This window comes from Coenobita brevimanus, chromosome 13 (assembly GCF_032717465.1).
Source record: "Coenobita brevimanus isolate Jiangsu-jjx chromosome 13, ASM3271746v2, whole genome shotgun sequence".
Taxonomy (NCBI): Eukaryota; Metazoa; Arthropoda; class Malacostraca; order Decapoda; family Coenobitidae; genus Coenobita; species Coenobita brevimanus.
The window spans coordinates 34,686,238-34,711,320 of record NC_136966.1 but is presented as its reverse complement, the minus strand read 5'-3'; the positions used below and the strand labels follow the sequence as shown (position 1 = coordinate 34,711,320).

Below are 25,083 nucleotides of genomic sequence, written 5' to 3'. Positions count from 1 at the left end.
AGATCTATCAACAGTGGTGTTCCTCAGGCTCTGTCCTATCACCAACTCTCTTCCTTTTATTCATCAATGATCTTCTAAGCTGTACATCTAACCCTATCCACTCATACGCTGATGACTCCACCCTTCACCTTTCCATTCGGTTCCCGCAACGCCCATCTCAACAGTTACTTCAACAAACAAGGGATGAGGCTATAGCACACCTAATGTCTGACTTGGCTCGTATCTCTGACTGGGGTAAAAATAATATGGTTGTCTTTAATGCATCTAAGACTCAGTTCTTACACCTATCAACCCGACAAAATCTTCCACAGGTATACCCACTAATGTTTAATAATATTCAGCTTAATCCTGCATCATCCTTGAACATGCTTGGGGTTTCATTTACTCGGGACTTATCTTGGAAAGATCATATTACATCTCTTGTAAAATCTGCTTCCAAGAGATTAGGTGTGCTAAGCCGACTCCACTCTTTCTTTACCCCTGCGCAATTGTTGACTCTATACAGGGGTTTTATCCGCCCCTGTGTGGAGTACAACTCTCATGTGTGGGGAGGCTCCCCACATACAGCTCTTCTCAATAGGGTGGAGTCAAAGGCTTTTCGTCTCATTAACTCTCCTCCTCTTACTGACTCCCTTCAACCTCTGTCTCTTCGCCGCACTGTTGCATCTTTATCTCTTTTCTATCGCTACTTTAATAGTCACTGCTCCTCTGAACTGTCTGCTTGCATTCCTCCACCTCTACGACGGGCGCGTAGCACCCGTCTGGCAGCAAACTCTCATCCTTTTTCTGTCCAACTCTCTAATGCAAGAGTTAACCGTTACTCCCAGTCTTTCATTTATGCAACAGGTCAGCTCTGGAACAGTCTCCCTTTGTCTGTATTTCCTGCTGCCTATGATCTCCAGTCTTTCAAACGCAGTGTGTCCAGGCATCTCAAAATGATCGGATCTTGAATTTGGCTCTATATTGTATTTTGTTTTTCTCTTGGAGGGAACTGTTACTGCGGGCTCATGGCCTTTGGTTCCTTCTTCCTCGCATAAAAAAAAAAACTTTTCCAATTAGCAAGAACTGGATGACTTGGTCCGAGATTTAGGACTCACTAAGTCCAATGCTGATCTGCTGGCATCACATCTAAGTGAATACAACTTGTTGGATCCCAGTTGCAAGTTGAGTTATAGGAATCTCCACGGCAAGTTTACATCCTTCTTCAAGTTTTGCGAAGAAACCTCGTTGTGTTATTGTTCTGATGTTAAGGGGTTGTTGCAAGCCATGGAAATGGAATATAAGGCCTCAGAATGGCGACTCTTCATAGACAGTTTGTGAAGAGCCTAACAGCTGCACTTTTGCATAAGGCAATGAACTCCCATTTATTCCAGTTGCATATTCTGTAGAAATGAAAGAAGGCTATGAGAATGTGAAGATTTGTCTGACAAAGATCAAGTACTCAGATCACAATTGGGCGGTTTGTCGGGATTTCAAAATGTTTTCGTTCCTACTTGGAATGCAAGGTGGTTATACGAAGTATTCATGTATTTTATGCTTGTGGGACAGCCTGAATGATGCAGAACATTTCGTGAGGAAAGACTGGCCTCTCAGAGAGTCTCACACCAGGCTCGCGCAACGTTCTGAGAGCTTCACTGATCTCCAGGAAGAAGGTATTGCTACTACCATTACATATAAAACTTGGTCTTGTGAAAAAATTCGTGAAAGCCATCACAAGGATGCCGATACATTTCTGCATATCCGATCAATGTTTCTCAAGTTGAGCGTGGCAAGGTGACAGCTGGCATATTCACCGGGCTGCAAGTTCAAAGAATGTTTGCAAGTCGTGAACTCGAGGATAAAATGACCGATGATGAAGAGCACGCTTGGAATGCATTCAGAGGGGTTGCGGAAGGTATTCTTGGCAAGGAGAGGAGACCAGATTCTGCACAGCTCGTCGATGACCTGATTGGTGCATTCCACCGGCTTGGATGCAGATTGTCAAATAAATAACACTATCTGCATTCCCACCTTAATTTCTTCAAAAGCAACTTGGGTGCAGTCAGCGAGAAGCATGGCGAGTGGTTCCAGCAGGGCATTCTGCTAATGGAAACCAGATATCAGGGCAGGTGGAACAAGGCAACGATGGGTAATTACGTTTCGTGATTGTTGTGTGATTGTCATTACAGCAACAGAAGAAAGTCAATATCAAAAGTGCATTTGTAGATACTGTGTGCCCTGCATTCCTTGTGATGTTACTGTTTGCCCATTTTGTAGTTATAATCATAATATACACCCGGAAAATTATAAATTCTTTGACATTCTGAGCATTCTCGAAATGGTAACAAGTTGTCAGTTCCTGTCCATGTACGATACATATGTTGTTCTATAATTCCTATAAGTCTAGATTTACATAAAAACAAATAGCATATTCGGAATCTACGGATTGACATTAATCAGAAATAACGTAAAAATCAACATAACCAAAAACTGGTTAAAGTTTGTTACACAGTGTAATCAGTCATTGCCTTCTGTTCATGCAGTTCACCACCCACCCGTCTCATCACTTGCCACATATAGCTGTGGATCATTTTATGCCTAAAGAAGGTATTGGCTAACACCAATCCCCTCCAGGCACAAATGTCCAGTAGAACACTACCATCCTCATTCACTTCTGCAGGCACACCCCAGTCACCAACTACTCCATCCACCTTCACTTTCCCTACTTTTCCATTCATATCACCAGTAAAGAAAATCCTCTCATTCCTGTCAAACTTTTCCATACATGCTTCCACATTTGCTCAGGACTCTCCTTTCACTCTGCACACACTGTCTTCCATAGGTGCATATACAGTACAAACACAATCGCCCATGCTTGTATTCCTATTTTCAATCTTACCTACACAATCCTTGAACCAACTGATCTTTACTCTCTTATATTCTCCTTCGATGTCTTGCACACAATACAAATATTCTCTTTGGCCTCTCATTCTCATCTACTTCCGCACATATACCCAAGCCATACTCCCATTCTCTCGCACTTTCACCTAACCTTTTAGTATCAGTCAAACCACATATGTCCACTTTTGCATCCTCAAGCACCTAGACAATCTTTCCCTCTTTCATTTCATCTTTTGCACCCCTCACATTCCATGATGAAATCCACACTATGCCTTTTGTACGGTGCTTGGTTGTCATCTGTTGGTCAGTCCTGGTCAGAGGCATTTTGTTTGTCTTTTTAGTTATTAATGACCTGGAGAGTTGCACTAACCCTTCGCCAACCACTTATTAACATGAAGGGAACACATTTTGGTTGGTTATAAGGTTACCACTCAGTGTATTTAATGATTTCTTGTCGTACAGGGAATCATTTGGCTTGTCACTCAGTGCAGAGTCCCCTGGGGTAGAGTATCACTACAGTGGTATACATGAACATATTAATATGAAAAATAATTTCTTTCAACTAAATTTCTGACCTGCTATGTGTCGTGTTGGTTAAAGTCTACTGGTGAAATGTCTGTTGGTCAAACTCTTTTTAGCAAAACGTCCATCTGTCAAATGCCCGTTGGTCAAATGACCATCAAGCCAAACGGCCATTGGCCAAATGACTGTCGGGCAAATGACCATTGACCAAACGATTGTCGGCCAAATGACCTAGGGACAAGATTGAGATCAAAGTTTTTTATTGAAGGAATTGATACACACCGGTCCAAAACATGGGATCATAGTGTAATCAATGTGCTTCAGGAGTTTTTGCATCCAATATAATGTTTCCATGACATTTTTACCATAAGCATAAAATGATTTTAAGCTTACACAACAAAAGTGATACAAGTTATTTTTTAACAGAAGGTGCACGGAGGAAGGAAAGCATATTAAAAACAATTCATACACTAGATTACAAGTGTCCTGTATTCATAGAAACGCTGTAGAAGTTGGACTTCAACTACTTCAGGTTGAAGTTCAGGGTTAAACTAATCTCAGGAGGTGAGTTTTAAAGAGAAGCAGTTTGGGGAATAAAGGAACTCTGATAGGCAAGAAGTTCTGCAGTGTGGCATACCATCCATCAATCTATTGACCAACAAGGAGAAACCCATGCAGTAGCCCTTGATATTTCTAAAGCTTTCAACTGAGTGTTGCACCATTCCCTGAAGTCCAAATTCCCTTGCTATGGAGTAACGTCTTTTGTTCTGCTTTCCTCACAATTCAGGGACAGAAAAATATGAGTAAATTTACATGATGTATATTCCAATTTCCACTCAGTTAACCCGAGGCGTCCTGATAACCTATGGATACATTGCAACGTTTTGTCATGGTGAATCCTGATAATGTGTCCATACGTTTTGCAATTGCAAGGTCTGTCATTTCCACAATTTTCAAATTTCGTGTGTAATTTTCGGTAAGTAGACGCGGGACACATTCCTCTACCTGCTGCCAGGCGGGGACACTGCCTTACCCCACGTGACCTCCTCACCCCCCACACGCCATTGTCTCGGCAACTCGCCTGTTAGCAGTGACCTGGCCAGTAAAGACATGTCGCACCACGACACGAAATTCAAGGCGAGAGTATTCCCCAATCGATGATGACGTGGAGGACAAAGATTACATGGCACCAGAGGAAGAAACGAGCAGAAGTGATGGGGAGGTAACGTCATCAAGGAAGCTGCGGTATGTTGATGTGTTCAGTGAATGAAACAAAGCTTATATTGCCTATATAATTGTGTGAAAACCAATATATTCCTGTACTACATATAAATTCATACCAAATGAACAAATATCTACCTATTCTGAGTGGTTTGCAATAGTTACCGATACATAGAAAACGTGACGCCTGCAGTGTGGCTCCAGAGAACACGGTACCAAGTGTTTAAAGGGTCACCTATTTAGAACACTTCTAAGCTTAGGTGAACACTTTTTTTTTTTTTTTTTTTTTGCATCTTTCAATGTTTCTCATAAAAAGCGGAGATTTTAGCAAAAAATTTTTTTTTGAAAATCTGCCGGGATTGAGGGGGGGGGGGTCAGTGGTGACAAAATCGGTCGGGACGCGGCGGGATAATGCTGGTGTGCCACAAGGATCAGTTCTGGCACCAACCCTATTACTAGTCCCTATTAATGATCTTTTATCGGTCACCCACAATCCCATCCATTCATAAGCAGACACCTCAACACTATATAGTTCATTCACACTCAAACACCCATTCACAAAGTTTAATATCTCTAAATCTCAATTCAGGACAGTCATATCCATATATCAAGACTTATCTAAGATCACTGAATGGGGGCAAAGTAACCTTGTCTTATGTAATGCTAGCAGAACCAAATACATACAATTTACTAATAGACAGATAGTGCCAGATTCGTATACTACCTTCATTGCTACTAATATTTCCATCAAAAGTATTGAAATTCTCAGTGTTTCACTTAACAGTGCCCTCAGCTGGACCTCTGATGTCAAATCACTTGCTAAAACCGCCTCAAAGAAACTTCGATTATTGCACAGAGTCTGTTACTTCTTCACTGACAAGCGGTTAGCTATAATTCATGAGTTGTGTGCTCTCAGCTAGAATATTGCTCACCTTTGTGGAATGGATGTGGAGAGGTTGCACAAAAACAATTGAAAATTCAGAACGAAGCTGTTGGAATTATTAATAACCCTGCTGTTACAGATAAACTACCTCCCTTGCATTTTTTTACAGATACGTTTATAGCAAATGGTCAGGTGAAGTTGCATCCATTGTGCCACCACACCATGCCTTCCCTGGTGTTACGCGGGCATCTGGTAGCGCTCATGACTGGAATGTCACTTAGCCATGTTGCGGAACTTCTGCCTATCAGAATTCTTTTATTCCCCGAACTGCATCTCTCTGGAACTCGCTTCCTTGGAGCTGTTTCCTCCCTAAACTTAAACCTACAGCTGTTCAAGTCCATTTTTTTATGAAAGGATGACGCCAGTAATCTGGTGTATGGGTTATTTTATTATTAATTTGTTTTTCCTTCCTCTCTTCTGTTATCTAAAAAAAATATTAAAATGTAGCAGACAAGTCATGGTCACTACCAGATGCCCTTGTAACACAGGGAAGGCATAGAGAGGTGGCACAATGGATGCAACTTCGTCTGAGCATTTGCCGTTAAAACTTAGTATCTGTTAAATAATGCAAGGAAGGCAACATTCCGTCTAACTTGTAGAGTAGGTCGATGATTTGTGATTGCTGGTTATTAATAATTCTTATAGTTTTGTTCTGATTTTTGTCCTGTTGTTTTAGTGCAACCTCTCCACATCCCCTCTCAAAGGGTGAGCAATATCTGAGAAGAGAGCGCACATGGCTCTTGTAAATTACAGGTAACTGTTCGTCAGTGAAAAAGTTACAGATTAAATGTACAATAAAGTTTCTTTTAGTAGATTTTAACAAGTGATCTAAAGCAAGTGGTGAATCTGAGGGCATTGGTAACCGAAACACCGAAAATTTTCATACCTTTAGAGATAGGAGTATTGGTTTCATTGAAAGTAATATAGGTTTCAAGGAGTATTGATTTCACTGAAAGTAATATAGGTTTCAAGCAATATCTGTCTGTTACTGTACTGGATATATTCGGTTTTCCCAGCATTAAATGAGACAATATTTTGTCCTCATTCAATGATCTGATATACATTTTGATTTATGGAGATTGCTGCGCCGAGTTGCGAGTTAGAGATCTCAAACTTTGTGAACGGGTGATTAAGTGTAAAGGAAGTGTGAAACGTTGAGTCATCTATATATGAGCGAATGGGATTATGGGTGACAGGCAGATCATTAATATGAATGGGGAACACGGTCAGAGCTAGGACTTATCCTTGTGTCACACCAGCAATAATTGAGTGGACAGTTAAGTATACATCATCTACCTTTTCTCTTACCTTTCTTTTGTTGAGATATAAGATCAGTGGGACAAATGATGATCGACTGTAGCAAGGAAGGTTAGATAATGGTACGGTGGCACACTCTCTCAAACGTATCAGAAATATCACGGACTACTGCATGGGTTTCTCCATTGCCAAAGAGGCTGAGTATAACTACAGTGGATCCTTCGTGGTGAACAGCATACCTCCTATCACTGATCAAACTGTTGGATTCAAGATCTTTAACAATGTACAGTATGCTTATTAATGACAATCTCAAATACTTAACTGAGAGAAGTTGCGGTAGCTGTAAGTCTGTATTCAGAAGGATCAGAGTAACTTCCTTTCTTTGGGTCTGGGTGGATGGTGGCTTCTTTCCATGAATTCGGGAATGAAAAAGTACGTATTCACAATCTGAGTAATTTAGCTTGAACAGGAAAAAGTTTGAGGGAACATTTTTTTTTTTTTTTTTTCAAAACTATAATTATGAAAAATTCATTCTAAACCTGGAGGTTTGTTACTTGGTAAATTTTCATGGACAGATTTACATATCTTGTATGTATTTTTAGTCAGTAATTGTGGGAGAGTCAAGTTTTAGCACAAGAACGTTCTGACTGATTTACTCTAAGGGTCATTTACCGTGTTTCCGTCTGATGCTTTTAGCAGAAGAAAGGGGGATGACTTGTTAAAGATATTATTGAAGAAAATGACAGTTGACCAAAATACTCTATGGACATCTGAATTAATATAGGCACTTTGAATGGTTGATTGTGAAGAGAGTTTGATTTGGCGAGATTTATTACTACTTTTGCTTTGTTTGTAGCAATTCTAAAGTGACTGAGCGATTCGTTAGTTTTTTACTCCAGGAAAGTGTTATCTGCAAATGACTTTTGGGTTGTTGCTCTGGCACAACTGCAGTCGAACCATTTTTGGGAGTGTGATCTTTTATCAAGTTGTTGACAGACTATGAACAATTCCATACCAGCTTGTATTAAGTCACTAATGTGAGACTGGGTAGCACTGATTCCAGTTGAGATGAAGTCTGCCATGAAATATCAACAGTATACTTTCTAAATCCATTCCAGTCTGCCCTATCAAAGCGTCATTTGGTCAGCTTATTTGGTTCGGAACGAGGAGGTTTGGGGCAACTGGGGAATGATGCTTTGATGAAATTGTGGCAGGAGGATCCAGGTGGTGACAGTACCACTATCCTGTAATGATCTGGTATACTTGTCAGTAATAGGTCCAAGAGACTGGCACATTGGTATGCTGCTTCAGCGTGAGATTAAATGATTTTCCAAACAACTCGCATTGTTGGCCAGTACTGACGGTCCTGGCAGAATCTTAGTAACAAGTGCCACCCTTGTTACGAAGGTCAGTGAGTAGATGGTAACCAGGTAAACTATATGAAGATAAGTCAGTAGCGGGGGAGATTTGAGTGTCTGTGAGGAATAGGGCTAGAGGGGATATGGATTCAAGGAAGAAATGAACAGAATTCACACTGGAACTAAGATTAGACCATGAATTGTTGGTAAAATAGCAGGCAGAACCCGCACTTCTTCGCTGGCGAGCATGATTTGTGGTTGCAATAACCGATGCTTGCACAATCGCTTGATGACAATGGGGAGAGCCCTGTGCCGCCAGCCCTACCCAGCCAGTGGTGGAAGTCCAAGGTACCACCGCATATGCTCTTATTATTGTGACGGCCAGTGTTTAAAAGAAAGATGGAATAGAATGCGTGATGTCTGCTGCTCATTCCCTTTTGCATACCGTTCTTTTATCTTATTGTGCAGTCAGATTTTTCTTATACGTACTTACTTTATATAGATATTTCCTCCCTCCCTCCCTCCTTCACAAACTACCACCACCCCCCTTGATCGAAGGGTAGCTGACTCTTTTGCTTCGCGGTCTGAAGCAGCTTGCAATGGCCAGAATATGTTATAGCATCTGTATAATGATAGATAGATAGATAGACAATAACATAATAAAAGAGCTTGATGTAAAACGGAATGAGCGTCATACTCGTACTGTCTTCAAATGTAAAATATTATAATAGTTTTCTTAACATTCAGACTTGCTTGGAATTCTGTCTGACAGAGAATCGTGTTGTTGAATAGAAGCCATCCATTGAGAAATAGAAAAACTGACGGAAAGACAGGTATAGGCGTCAGAGAGAATCGTTAGTGTTGTTATTTTATTCTTAATATCAACAAACACATTTAGCAAGCCAGGTTGAGTGTATACTGTTCCCGCAAGGAAAAGGAAAGACATAAACACACGCCATTTGAGATTACGAATGATTATTTTATTCTTGTTAACGACAAACGATTACATGCATCTTCAGAAAGAAATCGCCTCTAAATAAGCCATGCAGACAGACAAACAGACAGACACAGCTTCTGGATTATCGATTCACATTGAGTTATTATATTATATGCTTGATTTCACCAGATTATTATTCATAATAAGTGATAACAGACCCTCCTTGTAGATGAAAACGTGACAGACAATTAGGCAGACGGACAAGGGGAAAGGCAAACAGTCTCTCAGTCATTATTTCACACTGATTGCTACTTCCCTCCTAAAAACAGGCGATTTTATTCAGTATATGTGAAAATAAACTCTTTCTGTAGATGAAGGCGTGAAAAACAGAGTAGCAGCTAAACTAAACAGAACGAAAATGAGGCAGACAGTTTCCGAATTATCAGTTCACATTAACTGGACTTATCACTTCACATTAATTGATACTGCAACATTGTTGCTGCACATGATTTTATTTAACTGAAGTGAAAATACGAGTCTCCCAGACAGGAAGGCGTAAAACATGTTAAGGCATACTAACAAACACTCTCCAAATAATTCATTCATGAAGTATACTGCTATTTATTCTTGATACTGGCTGATAGTTTTATTAACCTCGAGGTTGAACACGCCTCACTCGTTATACAGATATTTTTACTCACCAAATTACATTAACTGCACCCACACTCTCGAAGGCAGAGCGGGTGTTATTTTTTAACACGACTGAGTCAAACTTGTAATGACCAGTCTTCTTTCTTTATTTTATCACTCACATATTGTATGTGTGTGTGTGTGTGTGTGTGTGTGTGTGATACACCGAAGTAAAGGGGTGAGCTACCTCTCGATCGAGAGATCAAGGAAGGTGGCTATAGTCTTGAATGGATGGATGGAGGAAAGAGGAGGGACGGGGGTTTAAAGTTGTGTCCAAACACCAAACCATTCTTGGTTTCCTGACCACGGCATTGACAAAGCATGGATACTTTCTTTGGATCGCGACTGTACATATATCCGCTGCACCTCTAATACTTTCCAAATTAATAAAATTTTGCTGCTCAATGTGGTGATTTTTTGCCATTTTCATTAATGTGATGACGAAATTTGATAAAAGATAGAGTAGTGACCCCTATTACTCTTTCATAAGCTTTCCAGTGCTGTGCGTTGGGTCACTGTAGGTTTAATAGTTTTCGGGAAAAAGTGTTTATGCTCAGTTTTGTCTTTTTGAGTGGGGTGGTTACTTCTTTCAGATAATATTGTGGCGAATTCTGATAAAAGACACTTAAAAAACGCCTATTACGTTTTCATAAGCTTTCCAACGATGCTTAAAGTTTCGCTGTAAATTTAGCAATTTCCAAGATAACTAAGTCTTGATGCTGTGTTGTAGCTCCTAACTACATGTAGCATAGCATTCTTGCCTGTCCTTTATACTATAATATCCTACTTTTGGCTGCAACAACCACATTGGTTACCAAACTAGGCAATGTAAATATAACCAAGAGCCCTTATTAGTGCTGAACTAACTGTATATCTCGTTAATATTCTTCTACTTGCGATGTATATTTCAGTAAAATACTCTTATTTCACGAGATTAAGTACTCACTGATACATGATGCCAATTTTTTCTCCTCCGAATGAGTGTATGCATCATCAAGACTGCACTTGAGCTCCCTTCGGGGACATACGAAGACCTTGCTTTAACTCAAAAATATTTCTTCGAATTCGTATCACTTTTTCTGACCAAAGCGACGTAGCTTTGTCATACCAAAGATGGCTTTGAGTCTGCTCCGTTAGCCTGAATGGAAAAAAAAAAAAAAAAGCTATACTATCTACAAGGTGTGATACGCGTGGTGGGGTGGGGAATGGCCTTGGCTGAATGAGACTGAAGACCTTGAAAATTATTAGACTTTGTTTTTACTTTATTTACATGGGTAAACACACGAGCTCTGATGTGAAGAAAGAGATTCGCTGATGTCAACAGAGCTGGCATATTCATCGGGGCAGATAAGCAATAACCATATTACCCATCAGTAAAGCAGGGAACATGGATATGCCACTTTTGCAAATCCTTTCACTAAGAACTTAGTACCCTAAGCCGAATAAGACAATCTGTTGGTAACAAAGATAACGGACTAATAAATTAAATAACAGTAACAGTGATTATCGTACTGAAAGCGTTAACCCGCCCCGTCCCATCGACGTATGGGTACGTTGCAACGATTTGCATTTGCCAGTCCTGGCGACATACTGGTACGTCGTGCAATTGGAATTTGCATAATTTCAACAATTTCCAAAATTCGCGCTTGATTTGCGGTAAGTACCCTCGCATGACCTTCCCCTACCTGCCACCAGGCAGGGACACTTGGCAACCCCGTGTGACCCGCACTAGCCCACCACTCGTCCACTCACCTGGTAGCCACGGTCCTGCTCAGACATGGCTAAGAGAGGTCTCTCAGACAGCGAAATTCAAGTCACCCTGGACACCTTTACCGGTGACAGTGATTCCCCACTGGACGACGAGGATATGGACAAGGATTATGTGCAGCCAGAGGAGGAAGAAACCACCAGCAGTGACGAGGAAGTTCCGTCTCCCAGGAAGCGGCAGTACGTGACTCACTGTGCTGCTAGAGAGGGGCAGGAGGCAAAGAAGGCACTTGCAATATCCTATCCCTATCCCCAGCGTGATTTGGTACCAGAATTCGAGGACGAGGACGAGGATGAGGACGATGATGGAGCCGTGGGACGTGCTGCCACGTGGTATGAATGGGAGGTTATAACACATCATGGCCCAGAGCGCACACCACGTCGTATGAGCAGGTATGGGCCTAGCATTTTGTTTGGGGAGCTAGGAAGGCAAGTGGAGGGAGTGGGGAGTGAAAGGGAAAGTCCAGGGAGGATTAGGGAAAGTGAGAGTGACGTGAGTGAGTCATTGCTCTCCCTACGTAGTGTGAGGCGGCGTAGTGGATCACGTGGGCCAGTGCGGGTGCGTTCCTTATCACGTGGGGTTGTGAGGGAGGGGGAAGGTGGGGAGGAACCACTCCAAAGCACGTCTTATGCTCCCCAATATCCCCTAACACGTGGTCGAGCTAGGTTGCCTGAGAGAGCACGTGGTGTTGTAATGGAGGGGGAAGGTGGGGAGGAACCACTCCCCAGCACGTCTTATGCTCCCCAATATCCCCTAACACGTGGTCGAGCTAGGGTGCGTGAGAAAGCACGTGGTGTTGTCATGGAGGGGGAAGGTGGGGAGGAACCACTCCCCAGCACGTCTTCTGCTCCCCAATATTCCCCTATTTCATCCCCACAGCCCCCTAATGTTCCTCAAGGCCGTAAGGGTAAGGGAAAGGGAAAGGGTAAAGGCAGAGGGAAGCCCTCCACACTCCTTCTCCCCCATCTCCCCAACCAGGATCTCCTCCCCACCCAGACGAAGGCGGTGATGGGGCTGATGGGGACGAGGGATTTGTGTCGTGGGATTGGGAGGATGGGAGTGATTTTTCTCCCCTCATTCACCCCTTCACTGAGCAGGGGCGATCTGGCTGCATTGCTCCAGGAATTCACCGTAATTCCACCAGGTTGGATTTTTTCCACCTGTTTTTCAGTGAGGCATTTGTTGATCAGATTGTATACCAAACCAACCTGTTTGCAAGCGCCCAGCACCTAGAGAGTGAAAGATTGGGAACAAGGAGTAGGCATTCTGTCATCTATGATTACCCTGTCTCCCTTCCAGAAATGTTCTTATTTTTTGCCCTGGTCCTTTTGATGGGTATTATAAGAAAGAATAGAATTCCTGCTTACTGGACTAGGGACCCTGTTATGTTTACCCCCATATTTGGTCAAGTGATGAGCCGTAATCGGTTTCAACAAATTCTAAGTCGCCTCCATTTCTATGATGCTAATGACCCTGCAAATGCAAACAATACTGATAAAATGAGGCGAATTAGGCTGGTCTTTGATCACCTCAGGCAAACCTTTCGATCCTCATTCTATCCCTATAGAGACCTCGTCATAGACGAGAGTCTCGTGTTGTGGAGAGGCAATATTTCATTCAGACAGTATATACCCAGCTAAAGGCACCGTTTTGGGTTCAAGATCTTTGTTATGTGTGACTGTAGGACTGGATACGTGCATGACATAGTCTTGTACACCGGTGCACAGAAAGACATAAGAGAAGATCGAAGTATTGGACTGTCGGGAGCAGTGGTAAAGACGATGATAGAAGACTACCTTCATCGTGGTCACGTTCTCTACCTCGACAATTGGTACATTAGCCCTCTTCTCGCTCGTTATCTTCACACACATGAAACGAGAGTCTGTCGAACTGTAAAGGTGAACCGGCGTCACATGGCCAAGGTAGGGCGGAAACTTGCAAGGAATGAGGTTGTCTTCTTCAAAGCCAACAACATCCTTGCAACAATGTGGAACCACAACAGAGAAGTAAGCCTCTTGTCCACGGTTCACCGCCCCTTGATGCACCGTACTGATTCCGTAGATTACCGTAGCGAGAGCAGGCGTCGTGTTTGGAAACCTGAGTGTGTTATGGATTACAATATAAACATGCGCCTCGTGGACCAGTCAGACTCCATGATATCGACGGTAGAGTGTGCCAGGACCACGATGAAGTGGTATAAAAAACTGTTCTTTCACTTGCTAGATACCACTGCTCTGAATTGCCACCACCTTCACGCCATGACCACAGGAGTTCAGGAAACATTTGAAGGGTTTGTGAGGGAGCTCACAAGAGAAATCTTTGCAAAGTATGCTGTTGAAAGGCCCCAACATCGCACCCGCACTGCCCATATTGCCCAAACTCCCCAGAGAATATCTGGCCGCTATTTCCCCACTCCTATCCCTCCCCAGCCAAACAGACCTAGGCCCCAGCGCAGGTGTCACGTGTGCAGTCATTCCCAGGTGAGACTCACGACACAGAGGAAGGACACCCGCTATGAGTGCGTGCAGTGTGACGTGGGTCTCTGTATTCACCCATGTTTTAGTGAATATCACACGTTGATGCAATTTTAGCATGGTGTGATTGCGAAAGGACGCAGAAATTATGATGTAAATGCGACAGACAGACGCTCAGTGAAATTATCAGTCATGTTGATCTCCAAATATTAGTATAAAGTGCATACGGGTAGAACATTATTGAAAACATTGTATGTAAGTATATAAATCTGCCCTAAGTTGAAACTTACATAGCGAGGGTTTTATGATGCGATATTCTGTCGCTCAGTGCAATAAATACGGCCCGTAATTATATAATTATTATTATGGGAAATTCTTACGGGTATAATATAAGTTCAAATTATTGTAAGTGATGATATATATTCTAAGTCAAATATTCATACCGTGTGTATAAAGATAAGATTTCCTGACGCTCAGTTGAATGAATAAGGCACGTATTAGTCAAAATAAAAGTCAGCAAGTGATAAAGTGAATAATTAGTATATAAGTGTGTGAGTGAATTAGTATATAAGTGTGTGAGTATTATGTTTGTCAGAACATTCCTTGCGAGGGTATTTTCAGGCGATATTCTCACGCTCACTTGAATAAATAATGGCAGTAAGTATGTACAGTGCATTCTAGGGGTGTAAACGTGTGTAATGTAAGTGGGAAATTATAAGTGGAGTGAATAAATAAAGTAGATGATGAAACACGAGTGTTTGAGATCGTGGTTGCTACGTGAATAGGCGCTAGCATATCGCTAAATGCCCTCGTAATGAATGAAAATAATTGAAAACCTTTACAGTGGTGGAGGAAAGGTTCTATGTAAAGGGAAAAATAATTGGAAAGTGATAAAACAATTGGGTATGTTGAAATACGAGTCATAGCGAGTGCGCTTACTAAGCTGATGTGCGCTATACTTATGCTGCATGTCATCATAATGAATGAAAACATCTGAAAACACTTACAAACAGTTGTAATTGGTAAATTGTCATTGAAACAGAAGTATACAAGTAGAAAAAATGATCGGTAGACTCATAACAGAAAATTAGCAGATAGCATGTTACGACTCGGACCAAACTCGCTATGCTCGAGCGATGGTGCAATGCTTATTTTTCATATATATGTGTCTGAAATCCATTATAGTGTTACTGTTATTGTTTATTAGTTCAAATTCAATACATATAGAGGTGTTGTGTGTTGTTTCTCCCATTATTACTTACCATAGAAAACGTAAACGCATATCCAGACCATTAGAGAACACCATACCTGCGGGGGGGGGGGGAACCTCACCTGTACGGACCACTTATAGACCGCGGGAGCCACTTTCTTTGTGATTTTCCTTCGTTTCTCGACCTAAGGGGAAGTTTTAGCAAAAAAAAAATTTTTCCAAAAAGGCTTGGGACTGGGGGATGTCATAGGTGCGGAAAACCTCGGGACGTGACGGGTTAACGAAGATTATAATTAAGTGTATTTCATGAACTGCAACTGGTGGCTTATAAACAGAATATAGTCGCCTGGTGGTTGCTGGATCAAAATTTAAAAAATGGTAATGAAGAGGTATATAATAGCCGTTTTATTTCAATTTTTAGGGGCAGAAAAGGACCAAGAGGAGACTCAGGAATCCCAGGACCCCCAGGACAGCTGATTCTCAGGCCCTGGGAAGGGAATATTAACGACTTCAGTGGGCCAAAGGGTATCAAAGGTAATAGTCACTGACGTGTGTGTGTGTGTGTGTGTGTGTGTGTGTGTGTGTGTGTTTGTGTGTGTGTCTATGCGCTCGCACAGAAATGTCAAACCAAACTAACAAACATCGCTAAGCTGGTTCTTTGAAGGCACTAATGTCATAATATACGAAAAAGATATCGAGAATATCTATACATAAAGTGCCAGATATCTGTAGAACATGTCTGCCATGCACACAGACCTTCAGTTCTACTGCTGCATTTATCTTCAACCCATTAGAATTTAGCGGTGGAAAGATGTGAATACATCGTCTGTGGCCTTTTTGATTAGGTGTCTGGCTATAGATAGACAGATAAGAGATAAATAGATAGAAAATTTTTTATTTTTGTTCCCTCCTCACTATGAACCGTATTCTACTGGGCACAGATTCTCAGCATACGTTTTCCTAGCTATTAACTATCTTTTAACTCCTTCACCACAAGGACATTTATATTTATGTCATGCTAGATTCAGATGACTTTGTTTGGTTTAGGAGTGACTTCTTGGCCTAAATATAGCTTACCTTAGCTCTTTCATTACTATAAAACTTTATGAAGTTATACCAGGCAAAGGCCTCCCCACGTGGACGGCCTGAGCGGAGGCGCGCTCAGAAAGTTTATCTAAAAACATTTGGAGCAATCTAGGCTAAAATTTTATTTACTTCATTGTTTATCATGGGGAAAAAATCATACCAGTAGCTGTTCCATTCATCTGAAAGGCAAGCAGAATTCGATGGAAGGGAAAGGTAGAAGTGGTTTTCCATGGCTAACCCAGGAGGAAACCACTTGCATGTGAGTGCTTGATCAACAAAACAGAGAGCAAGAAAACAGAGCATCATATTTTCCATTCTGACAAACTTTACTCAACCACTCCCTCGCTTAGCCTTGCTGGGGTATTTATTCAGAGCTAATTCAGTTCACTAGCAATTTTTCATCAGAGAACCTTTCTCTTTCATGTTTTAGTCTAACTTTGTAAATTTTATGAAAGAAAATAGAGGAGAACCTAAAGTTTTCATAAGGAAAGAACACCGAGTTTTCATTTTTTTTTTTTTTTTTTTTTTGTATCTACTCACAGTTTCTGATCATGAAAAATATTGTGCTAATTTTCTTGACTGTTTCCTATACACTGTAATGTGAGTGGCGCAGTCAATAAAATCGTTGTATGGTCGCCTGCATGAATGAAAAATACATCATCTGACAGAATGAGTTAAATTTTTATATTCTCTTTTATGATGTTAATGTATTATTAAAATCAACATATTATTAATCAATAATGTACAAGAGGATAATAATGGGTAATATGGAAAATAAATACTCGAGAAAGAGATATTGCCAAATATCACAAATCCAATTAGAATACGATCCCATAGAGATAAATTATACCCCAGTTTGGCAAAGCACTCTGATGCGATACTGTTGGATGGTAAAACTCATCCATGATTTCACAGCCTTACCCTGTGACAATGCCTTCCCCATTAAATACGGTAACCAATGTGGGTATATTTATTCTCTCATGTGAACAATTCATGGTACTGTGATAGCAAGACCAGACCCCATATCTTACATCCGTCAGGCTGCAAAGGAGGGAAAGGGGACCCTGGCTACAGAGGTCGACCTGGGACTGACGGAAACCCTGGCCCCCGGGGTCCTCCAGGGCTAGCAATACCGGGGCCTCCAGGACCAAGGGGATCACCCGGTACACCAGGAGATCCCGGGCCAATCGGATTTGACGGGAACCCAGGCGCAGACGGGAAACCAGGAAATGATGCAAGTTGTTCTTTTATTCGTTATTTGCACTATAATCTTTTCACTTTAATTTGGCATAAAATTATCTCATCCTCCAGTTTGCTGATTGTAACAACAGATCAACACTAGTTATTGATGCTAGTCATGAAGCGCTATGGAAAGCATATATAGCCATAGTATTACCTCTTCTGTTCGTAATTTCTATGAAATAAGCTGCAAAAGGATGAAAATTTTGGTCAGGTTGAGGTGAATGACGTTAATGTATTCATTTGTCCTTATAACACGATAACGTCTTTTCTACTTTAACCGCTTCAGTGTGATGAAGTACTCTCTATTCATGCTACCACAAACTCTTTCATTCAGCTTAAGAGGGATTTTTTCTAACTGAAGTTCTTAGATACATCCTTCGTAACATCTTTCACATTAAGGTGCTCTTCCACGACTGGAATAATCGTCTGGTAGTAGCTAGAATATCGCTTTAATGACATACTCGGGGTAAAAGGGTTAATCCTGCAACCTTCAGACGATTTCGTTTAGCTTAGAGAAGGTTTTTTGAACTGAAGGGGTTAGAAATTACCTTCAGCAATCCCTTTCACAGTAGAGGTTCTCCTAAATTTGAATAAAATCGCCCATTTGAAGCATCATCAAAACTAGAAAGCACACAGAGTGCCCATATCTCTGCCAATGCCATTGCCACTAAAAAGGATCCGGATCCGGATCCATGGATATATTGTGTGGTAAACGTACGATCCGGATCCGGCCCAAAATTTAATCAGTTGTTTTTTGACCCATGGTACACTCTTCCACAAAATTGTAATGGAATTCACAGAGAGCTTTTGGAGATATTGTGCGGGATACATAGGATCCGAATCTGGACCCGGATTCGCCTCCAAATTTAATTGGTTCCTTCATGGCCCACTGTCCTCCCTTTCACAAATTTTAATTGAAAAACATTGAGATCTTTTGGAGATATCGTGTGGACAAACAAACAAACAAACAGATGAAACTGGCATAGGCAGAGCGCTTGCCGGATGAATTCTATTGTGTCTGTTTAGTTTTCACCGGCGTGTAGGCAGTCATTTGACGTATTTTTTCGTGCTTCACCGCAAAGCACAGGATTTGTTGGGAAGCCAAAAATTGCATTGCCAGGTGCGCCAAATGTTTCTATATGGTAAAGAAAAAAAAAGTTCCGAAATATGACAAAATCATGCTGGGGACGGCCACTGGGTCCCGACGATTTTCGGACCAACGGGCATCGAGGGGTTTCAACTCCACACCCAGCCCAGGGCCATTGACTGATTTTAATTAAAAAAACAATAGGCTTCCAAGGTTTATGGCTATCTGCCTTTTGATTTTCATATTTTTCAGAACGATTGACACAAAATTATGACCTGTAGAGAGGAGACAGACAGACAGACAGGCATACGGAACTGATCAACATGCTTGCCCAATCTTTCGATTCCGGCAAGCAACAATCATCGGTGAATACATAACCTCCTCAAATTTTGTCGGCGGAGGTAATACAGTAAGCCATCGCGCTAACGTGGTTAATGATCAGACGACGCGATCCTATATCGAAAGCTGACCAGGATCGCCAGGAATAGAAAGATTAAAACACCATAAGATCGTTTTCTGCTTTTTACCAAGGGAAACCACACATCCACCCGGTCACTCACAAACTTCATCCACTCACCCACCCACCCACTTCACCAATCCATCCACCAAACACCCACCAAACACACTTACCCATCCACCCACCTCGCCAAACAACTCACACTGCCAACACACCAACCTAGATTATCTGCCCACCACCCACCCTCCCACATACCCTGCTAGCTAACCTGCCCACTGATCATCCATCCACCCCACTTGCCCATTCACCCACCTCTTCTACCTACTTACCCACCCAACCCAACGACTTATTTCACCCACTGACCCAACCCACCCACCTACATTTACACCCACCCAGCTAGCTGTACGACCAGCCACCCACCCTGCCCATCCAACAAACTGCCCCACCCTTTCTACCAGCTCTCCCCGCCCACACTGCAACCACCAACCCACACACCCTTCCTGCCTACCCACCCTCCATGCCTCCCCACCCTGCCCATCTAACTATCTGCCCCAACTGCCTACCTTCCCATTCACACATCCACCCTCCCTGTCCACCCACCCACCCACTCCCTATCTCCAATACATCCTGCCCATCCTACCCTGCCCACTCCAGCCATCCTACCTGTCCAACCATCCACCAACCTACCACCCCTCTACCAAATTCCACTAACAGATGACTTACAAATTTACATGCACACACACAACCACATGCAAAGAGAGGTAGAGCACACACACACACACACACACACACACACACACACATATTATATATATATATATATATATATATATATATATATATATATATATATATATATATATATATATATATATATATATACTGTAGATAGATAGATAGATAGATAGATAGATATACGAGGTGCTACTGAAAAGTTCCCTAAATCTGACTAAACAAAGAAAAAAACTTACGTCAAGTCCTAATCACCACCATCCCCTTCAAAGTAGTCTCTTTGGGTGTGCAGACATCGATCCCAGCTTTTCTTCCACGAGCAGAACGCGTTCTGGAAGTCCCTGAGCATTAGCTTGTTCAGGATCTTCTGCGATTTTCTCCTGGATCTCCTCAGTGGTGTCAGATCTTAGTTCTTTCAGCTGGATTTTCATTTTCAGAAAGAGGAAAAAATCACAGGAAGCCAAATCTGGTGAACATGGGGTATGCGGGATAACCGGGATTTTTTTTTGTGCCGAAAACTGCTGGACAACAAGGGCTTTGTGCGCGGGTCCATGGTCATGGTGACACACCCATTTGTTTGTGCACGTCGCCAGACAAAATGCGTTGGCAAGTTCATACGGCAGGCTAACAATGCCACAAACATTGTGGATTGTCCTCCTGCGATCTTCGAGGATGATTGCACTAGCTTGGGCCACATTGTCAGAAGTTAAACTGGTGGAAGGGCGACCAGAAAGTGCATCGTCTTCTGTTGACGTTCCTCCATTTTTATAACGCTTTAACCATTCGTAGGTTTGTGTAACCCCAAAAGCACTGTCACAAAATGCCTTTTTTAACATTTTATGAGTTTCTTCTGCGTTCTTCCCGAGTTTCACACAAAACTTGATGCACACACGTTGGTCTTTGACATCCTCCATTTTTAGATAAAAAAATCTGCAAACCAACCCAAACAGAACAATAAAAAACACACATGCAGCGAATGCATCCATCCTGTAGAATGCCACGTGACACACAAACAAAGGGTGCCTGCTTTCACATTTCGCGCACTTTTGGGTAGCACCTCGTGTGTGTGTGTGTGTGTGTGTGTGTGTGTGTATCATCATCATCATCGTTTAGTGTCCTTCTCTTCCCAGTGCTGGGGTTGGACGTGATATGAGTCTTCTTCATCTATCTCTGTCCTCCGTGTCCTCTTCTCTTGTATTTAAACTTCTCATATCTTCCATAACCACTTGCTTCCAAGTTCTCCTTGGTCTTCCCACTGGTCTCCTTACCTCTACTTCCAGCTCCATAGCCCTTCTCAGATTGTTATCTTGCTCTCTTCTGCGCACATGACCGGACCATCTCAATCTCATTCTCCGAATCCTGTCCTCTATGCTCTCCGTTCCACATCTTCTCACCTTCTCATCTGACAGTCTGTCTCTCCACTTAACTCTTGCCATATACCTCAGCATCCTGTGATCACAACACAGGAACCTCTCCAAATTTGCTGCCAATGCCCATGTCTCTGCAGCATACAGCAGCACAGGTCTGATGCAGGCGCAGTAGATCCTTGCACGGTGAACCAGCGGTATCCCTTGGTTCACTAACAGACTGGCCAACTCTCTCCACTTTCTCCAGGCGCTTGTGATCCTGGTCCTCACTGCCACTTCTGCTCCGCCCTCACAGCTCATGGTGTCACCAAGACAGCAGAAAGGTCTACCACCTCCAACACACCACCAGCCACTGCTACCTCCTGTGGTCTCACTACTGGCCCTCTAACACATGCTGGGCACCTGAAGTTCTCTCCAGATCTCCTTACGTTCCTGAATCCAGAGCATCTACCATGGCACCAATTTGAGCAGTCTGGACGCCACACAGAGTTGACACCTACTCCCCCTCCACACACTCCGCATAGGATACCTTCTTCTCTGCAGTCTCAGTGCTGGCTCCTTTCCTACCACCATCATCTTTGTCTTCGATCTGTTGATCTTCAGTTCTTTTGTTTCCATCTCTCTTCTCCACTCCTCAAACATCTCCACAACTCTCACGTCTGACTTCGCCATCAACACCAGGTCATCTGTATGCAGTAGCTACCATATGCTGTCACCTAACACATCTCTTGTCGCCTTCTGCATCACTAGCACAAACAAAAGGAGGCTAAACGCCGACCCTTGGTGAACTCCAACTTCATTGCAAAACTCCTCTGACGTTCCTGCAATTGCCGTCACTCTCGACCTTGAATTTGTATACAGGGCCATCACCAGCACCACCTGTCGCTCGGGCACCATTTGCATCCTCAGTGCCCACACATTCACTCTCCTTGATATCCTGTCGAAAGCCTTTTCCAGGTCCACAAATATGTGAAACGACTCCTTCTTCTTCTCTCCATATTTCTCTTGTAATTGTCTCATGATGAAAATGGCATCCAGTGTTGACTTGCCCTGCTGAAATCCAAATTGGTTCTCGTCAATCTTTACGATTTCCCTCAACCTTGCCTCCAAAAACTTCCCTCAGACTTTCATACTGTGCTCCAATAGCCTCACTCCTCTATAGTTCTCACATTTCTGCGCATCTCCTTTTCCCTTATAGATGGGGATGGTGTAGCTTTCCGTCCCACTGTTCCGGCACTCTACCTTCCTCCACTATCTTTCTCAACATCTTCAACAACTCTTTCTCTCCTGTTTCTCTAGCTCCCCTCAATGGTTGACTGGTGACTTCAGATGGGCCTGGAGCCCTGCCTCCCTTCATTCTTTTTAATGCCTTCTGGAGCTCTACCTTTGTAACCTTCATTATCAGTCGTTCAACTTCTCGGTTCTCCTCAAGCTGATATTCATTCTTCTCATTCAACAACTGATGGAAATACCTCCTCCATCATTGCATAATGACTTCCTCCTCCGCCATAATGTTTCCATTTTCGTCTTTAATGAATTTTGCTCCACTGATATCCCCCTGGGGAAGGGGGGATAGAATACTTTCCCAGTATTCCCTGCTTGTCGTAAGAGGCGACTAAAGGAGACATTTTTATCTATGTTCTTTATGCTCTCTTTCTTTCCCTTGTACTTTCTCTGTCCAAACCCTCTGCATTTTACTTTCATTTAGTTAATTTCCTCTCTCCAGTCTGGTTCCTGCGAGCCACTGGCATTGGCTCCAGGGTAAAATATTTGTTCTGCCTAAGAAATCTTGATGAACTCTGGTTATGAAGCAGGGGGTGCGAAGAATCCCACGGTGTAGAAATGAGTTTATACATCCGAAAAGAACCTTAAGAATAGGAAACTGGAATGTTCGAACTCTCAATCACGCTGGTAAAATGGAAGAACTTATTTCAGTGTTCAAGGAATACAAGATGGATATTTGTGCTCTTACAGAAACGAGATTGCTTGGAGTTGATAAAATGAATTTGGAAGATGGTATTACTATGTTGGTTTCTGGTAGGAGTGATGGAAATCATTACCAAGGAGTAGGCTTACTGCTGAGTAGAGATGCTTGTAAGGGAGTATGTGAGTTTGAACCAATTAATGAACGCTTGCTATATGCTCGTGTAAAATCTGACCATGGTAATATCAGTATGGTTGTAGGGTATGCTCCAACAAATGAGGCTGCTGATGAAATGAAGGATGACTTCTATGAGAAGCTGCAGGATGTAGTGAATAGAGTGGGAAGACATGATGTGTTAGTTTGCACTGGTGATTTTAATGCGATTGGTGGTAGTAGTAGCGATGGTTTTGAAGATTGTATGGGTAAGGAGGGTGTTGGTATAAGAAACGAAAATGGGGTGCGATTTGGAAGCTTTTGTTTGACAAATGACCTTATAATTGGTGGAACTATCCTTGAGCATAGAAAAATACATAAGACTACTTGGATTTCACCATGTGGTAAATATTGTAACCAGATTGACCACATTGCAATTAGCAGAAGGCATAGGAGTTATTTGCAAGATGTTTGAGTAAGGAGGGGGGCAGATATAGGTAGTGATCATCAACTTGTTGTGTCAAAGATTAAAATAAAACTTAAGAGAAACGTTAATGGTAATTGTACAGGAGGGAATAATTATGATTTTGATGAGCTGAGAAGTGATGAGAACACGAAGGAAAAGTTTCGGTGGAAATGTAGGAACGGGTTTCTAGTCCTGTAGACTTTGATGGAATCTGAAGACAATGATATCAATCAAATATGGAGAGAGGTAAAAGAGGCTTTGCATGAGAGTGCTAAGGTTACTATTAAGAAAAAGGGAAAAGCGAGAAGGAAAAAGTGGATGTCAGATGAAAAATGGAATGCAATTCAGAAAAGGAAAGAGGCTAAGTTAAGAAGTGAAGAACAACATGTTGATGGCCAGGTAGTTGAAGTACTTAGAGCAAAGTACTGGAGTTTACATTCCGAAGTAAAAAGACTCGTTAGACGTGATAAGAGGAGGCTATATGATGAAAAAGCAACAGAGACAGAAATTAAATTAAGTAAAAATGACGGTCAGACCACAAGAGCAGCGTATCAGGCCATAAAGGAGTTAACTGAGACTGAAAAGAGAAGGAAGGAAATACCTGTACGAGATAGAAATGGTAATTTGATGACTAAAGATTTGGATATAAAATGAAGGTGGAAAGAGCACTCTGAATCTGTTCTAAATAGACCAATCCCAGCTGAAGAGGACATTTTGCCAGCCGAGAGAGGTTTGCAGATAGAAACAGGGGTTATAACCTTGGAAGAGGTAGCAAAATCTATAAAGGAGTTAAAGAATTTTAAGGCCCCAGGAGAGGATGGAATATTTCCTGAAATGCTTAAGGTCGAAAATGACGAGTTGATGAATGCGCTTTTGAAACTTCTTAATGTGGCTTGGGATAATGGTGGAATTCCAGAAGAGTGGAAAAATGGAGTGATTATAAAAATACCAAAAAAGAGAGATTTAAGTGTTTGTGGTAATTGGAGGGGGATAACTTTGACACCTGTAATTGCAAAACTCTCTTCCAAAATCTTGTTGAACAGAATAGAGCCAGTAATTGATCAAATTTTAAGAGAAGAACAAGCGGGATTTAGAAAGGGTCGAAGTTGTAATGATCAGATTTTTATTGTAAGGCATCTAATGCAACAAGCTAATGAGATGAAAATGCCACTTAGTATGTGTTTTGTGGATTTTGAAAAGACGTTTGATAGTGTTTCACGTGGAGCTATGTTGAAAATTATGAGATTCTATGGTATACCAGAAAAGTTTGTAAATATTATTAGAAGCCCGCATGAAGGTACTTTTTGTA

At 42.0% G+C, this 25,083-nt stretch overlaps 1 protein-coding gene across 1 annotated transcript; it reads right to left on the bottom strand.

Annotated features, from left to right (window-relative positions):
• Positions 1–21,024: 21,024 nt before the first annotated feature.
• On the bottom strand, positions 21,025–21,531 carry LOC145415424 (uncharacterized). Its single transcript, XM_080284705.1, has one exon. The coding sequence runs from the start codon at positions 21,529–21,531 to the stop codon at positions 21,025–21,027; it is 507 nt and encodes a 168-aa protein (XP_080140831.1).
• Between the last annotated feature and the right edge of the window lie 3,552 nt (positions 21,532–25,083).

Coding starts and splice junctions, on each gene's coding strand:
- LOC145415424 (XM_080284705.1), bottom strand. CDS start 21,531: ATGAGCTGTGAGGGCGGAGCAGAAGTGGCAGTGAGGACCAGGATCACA.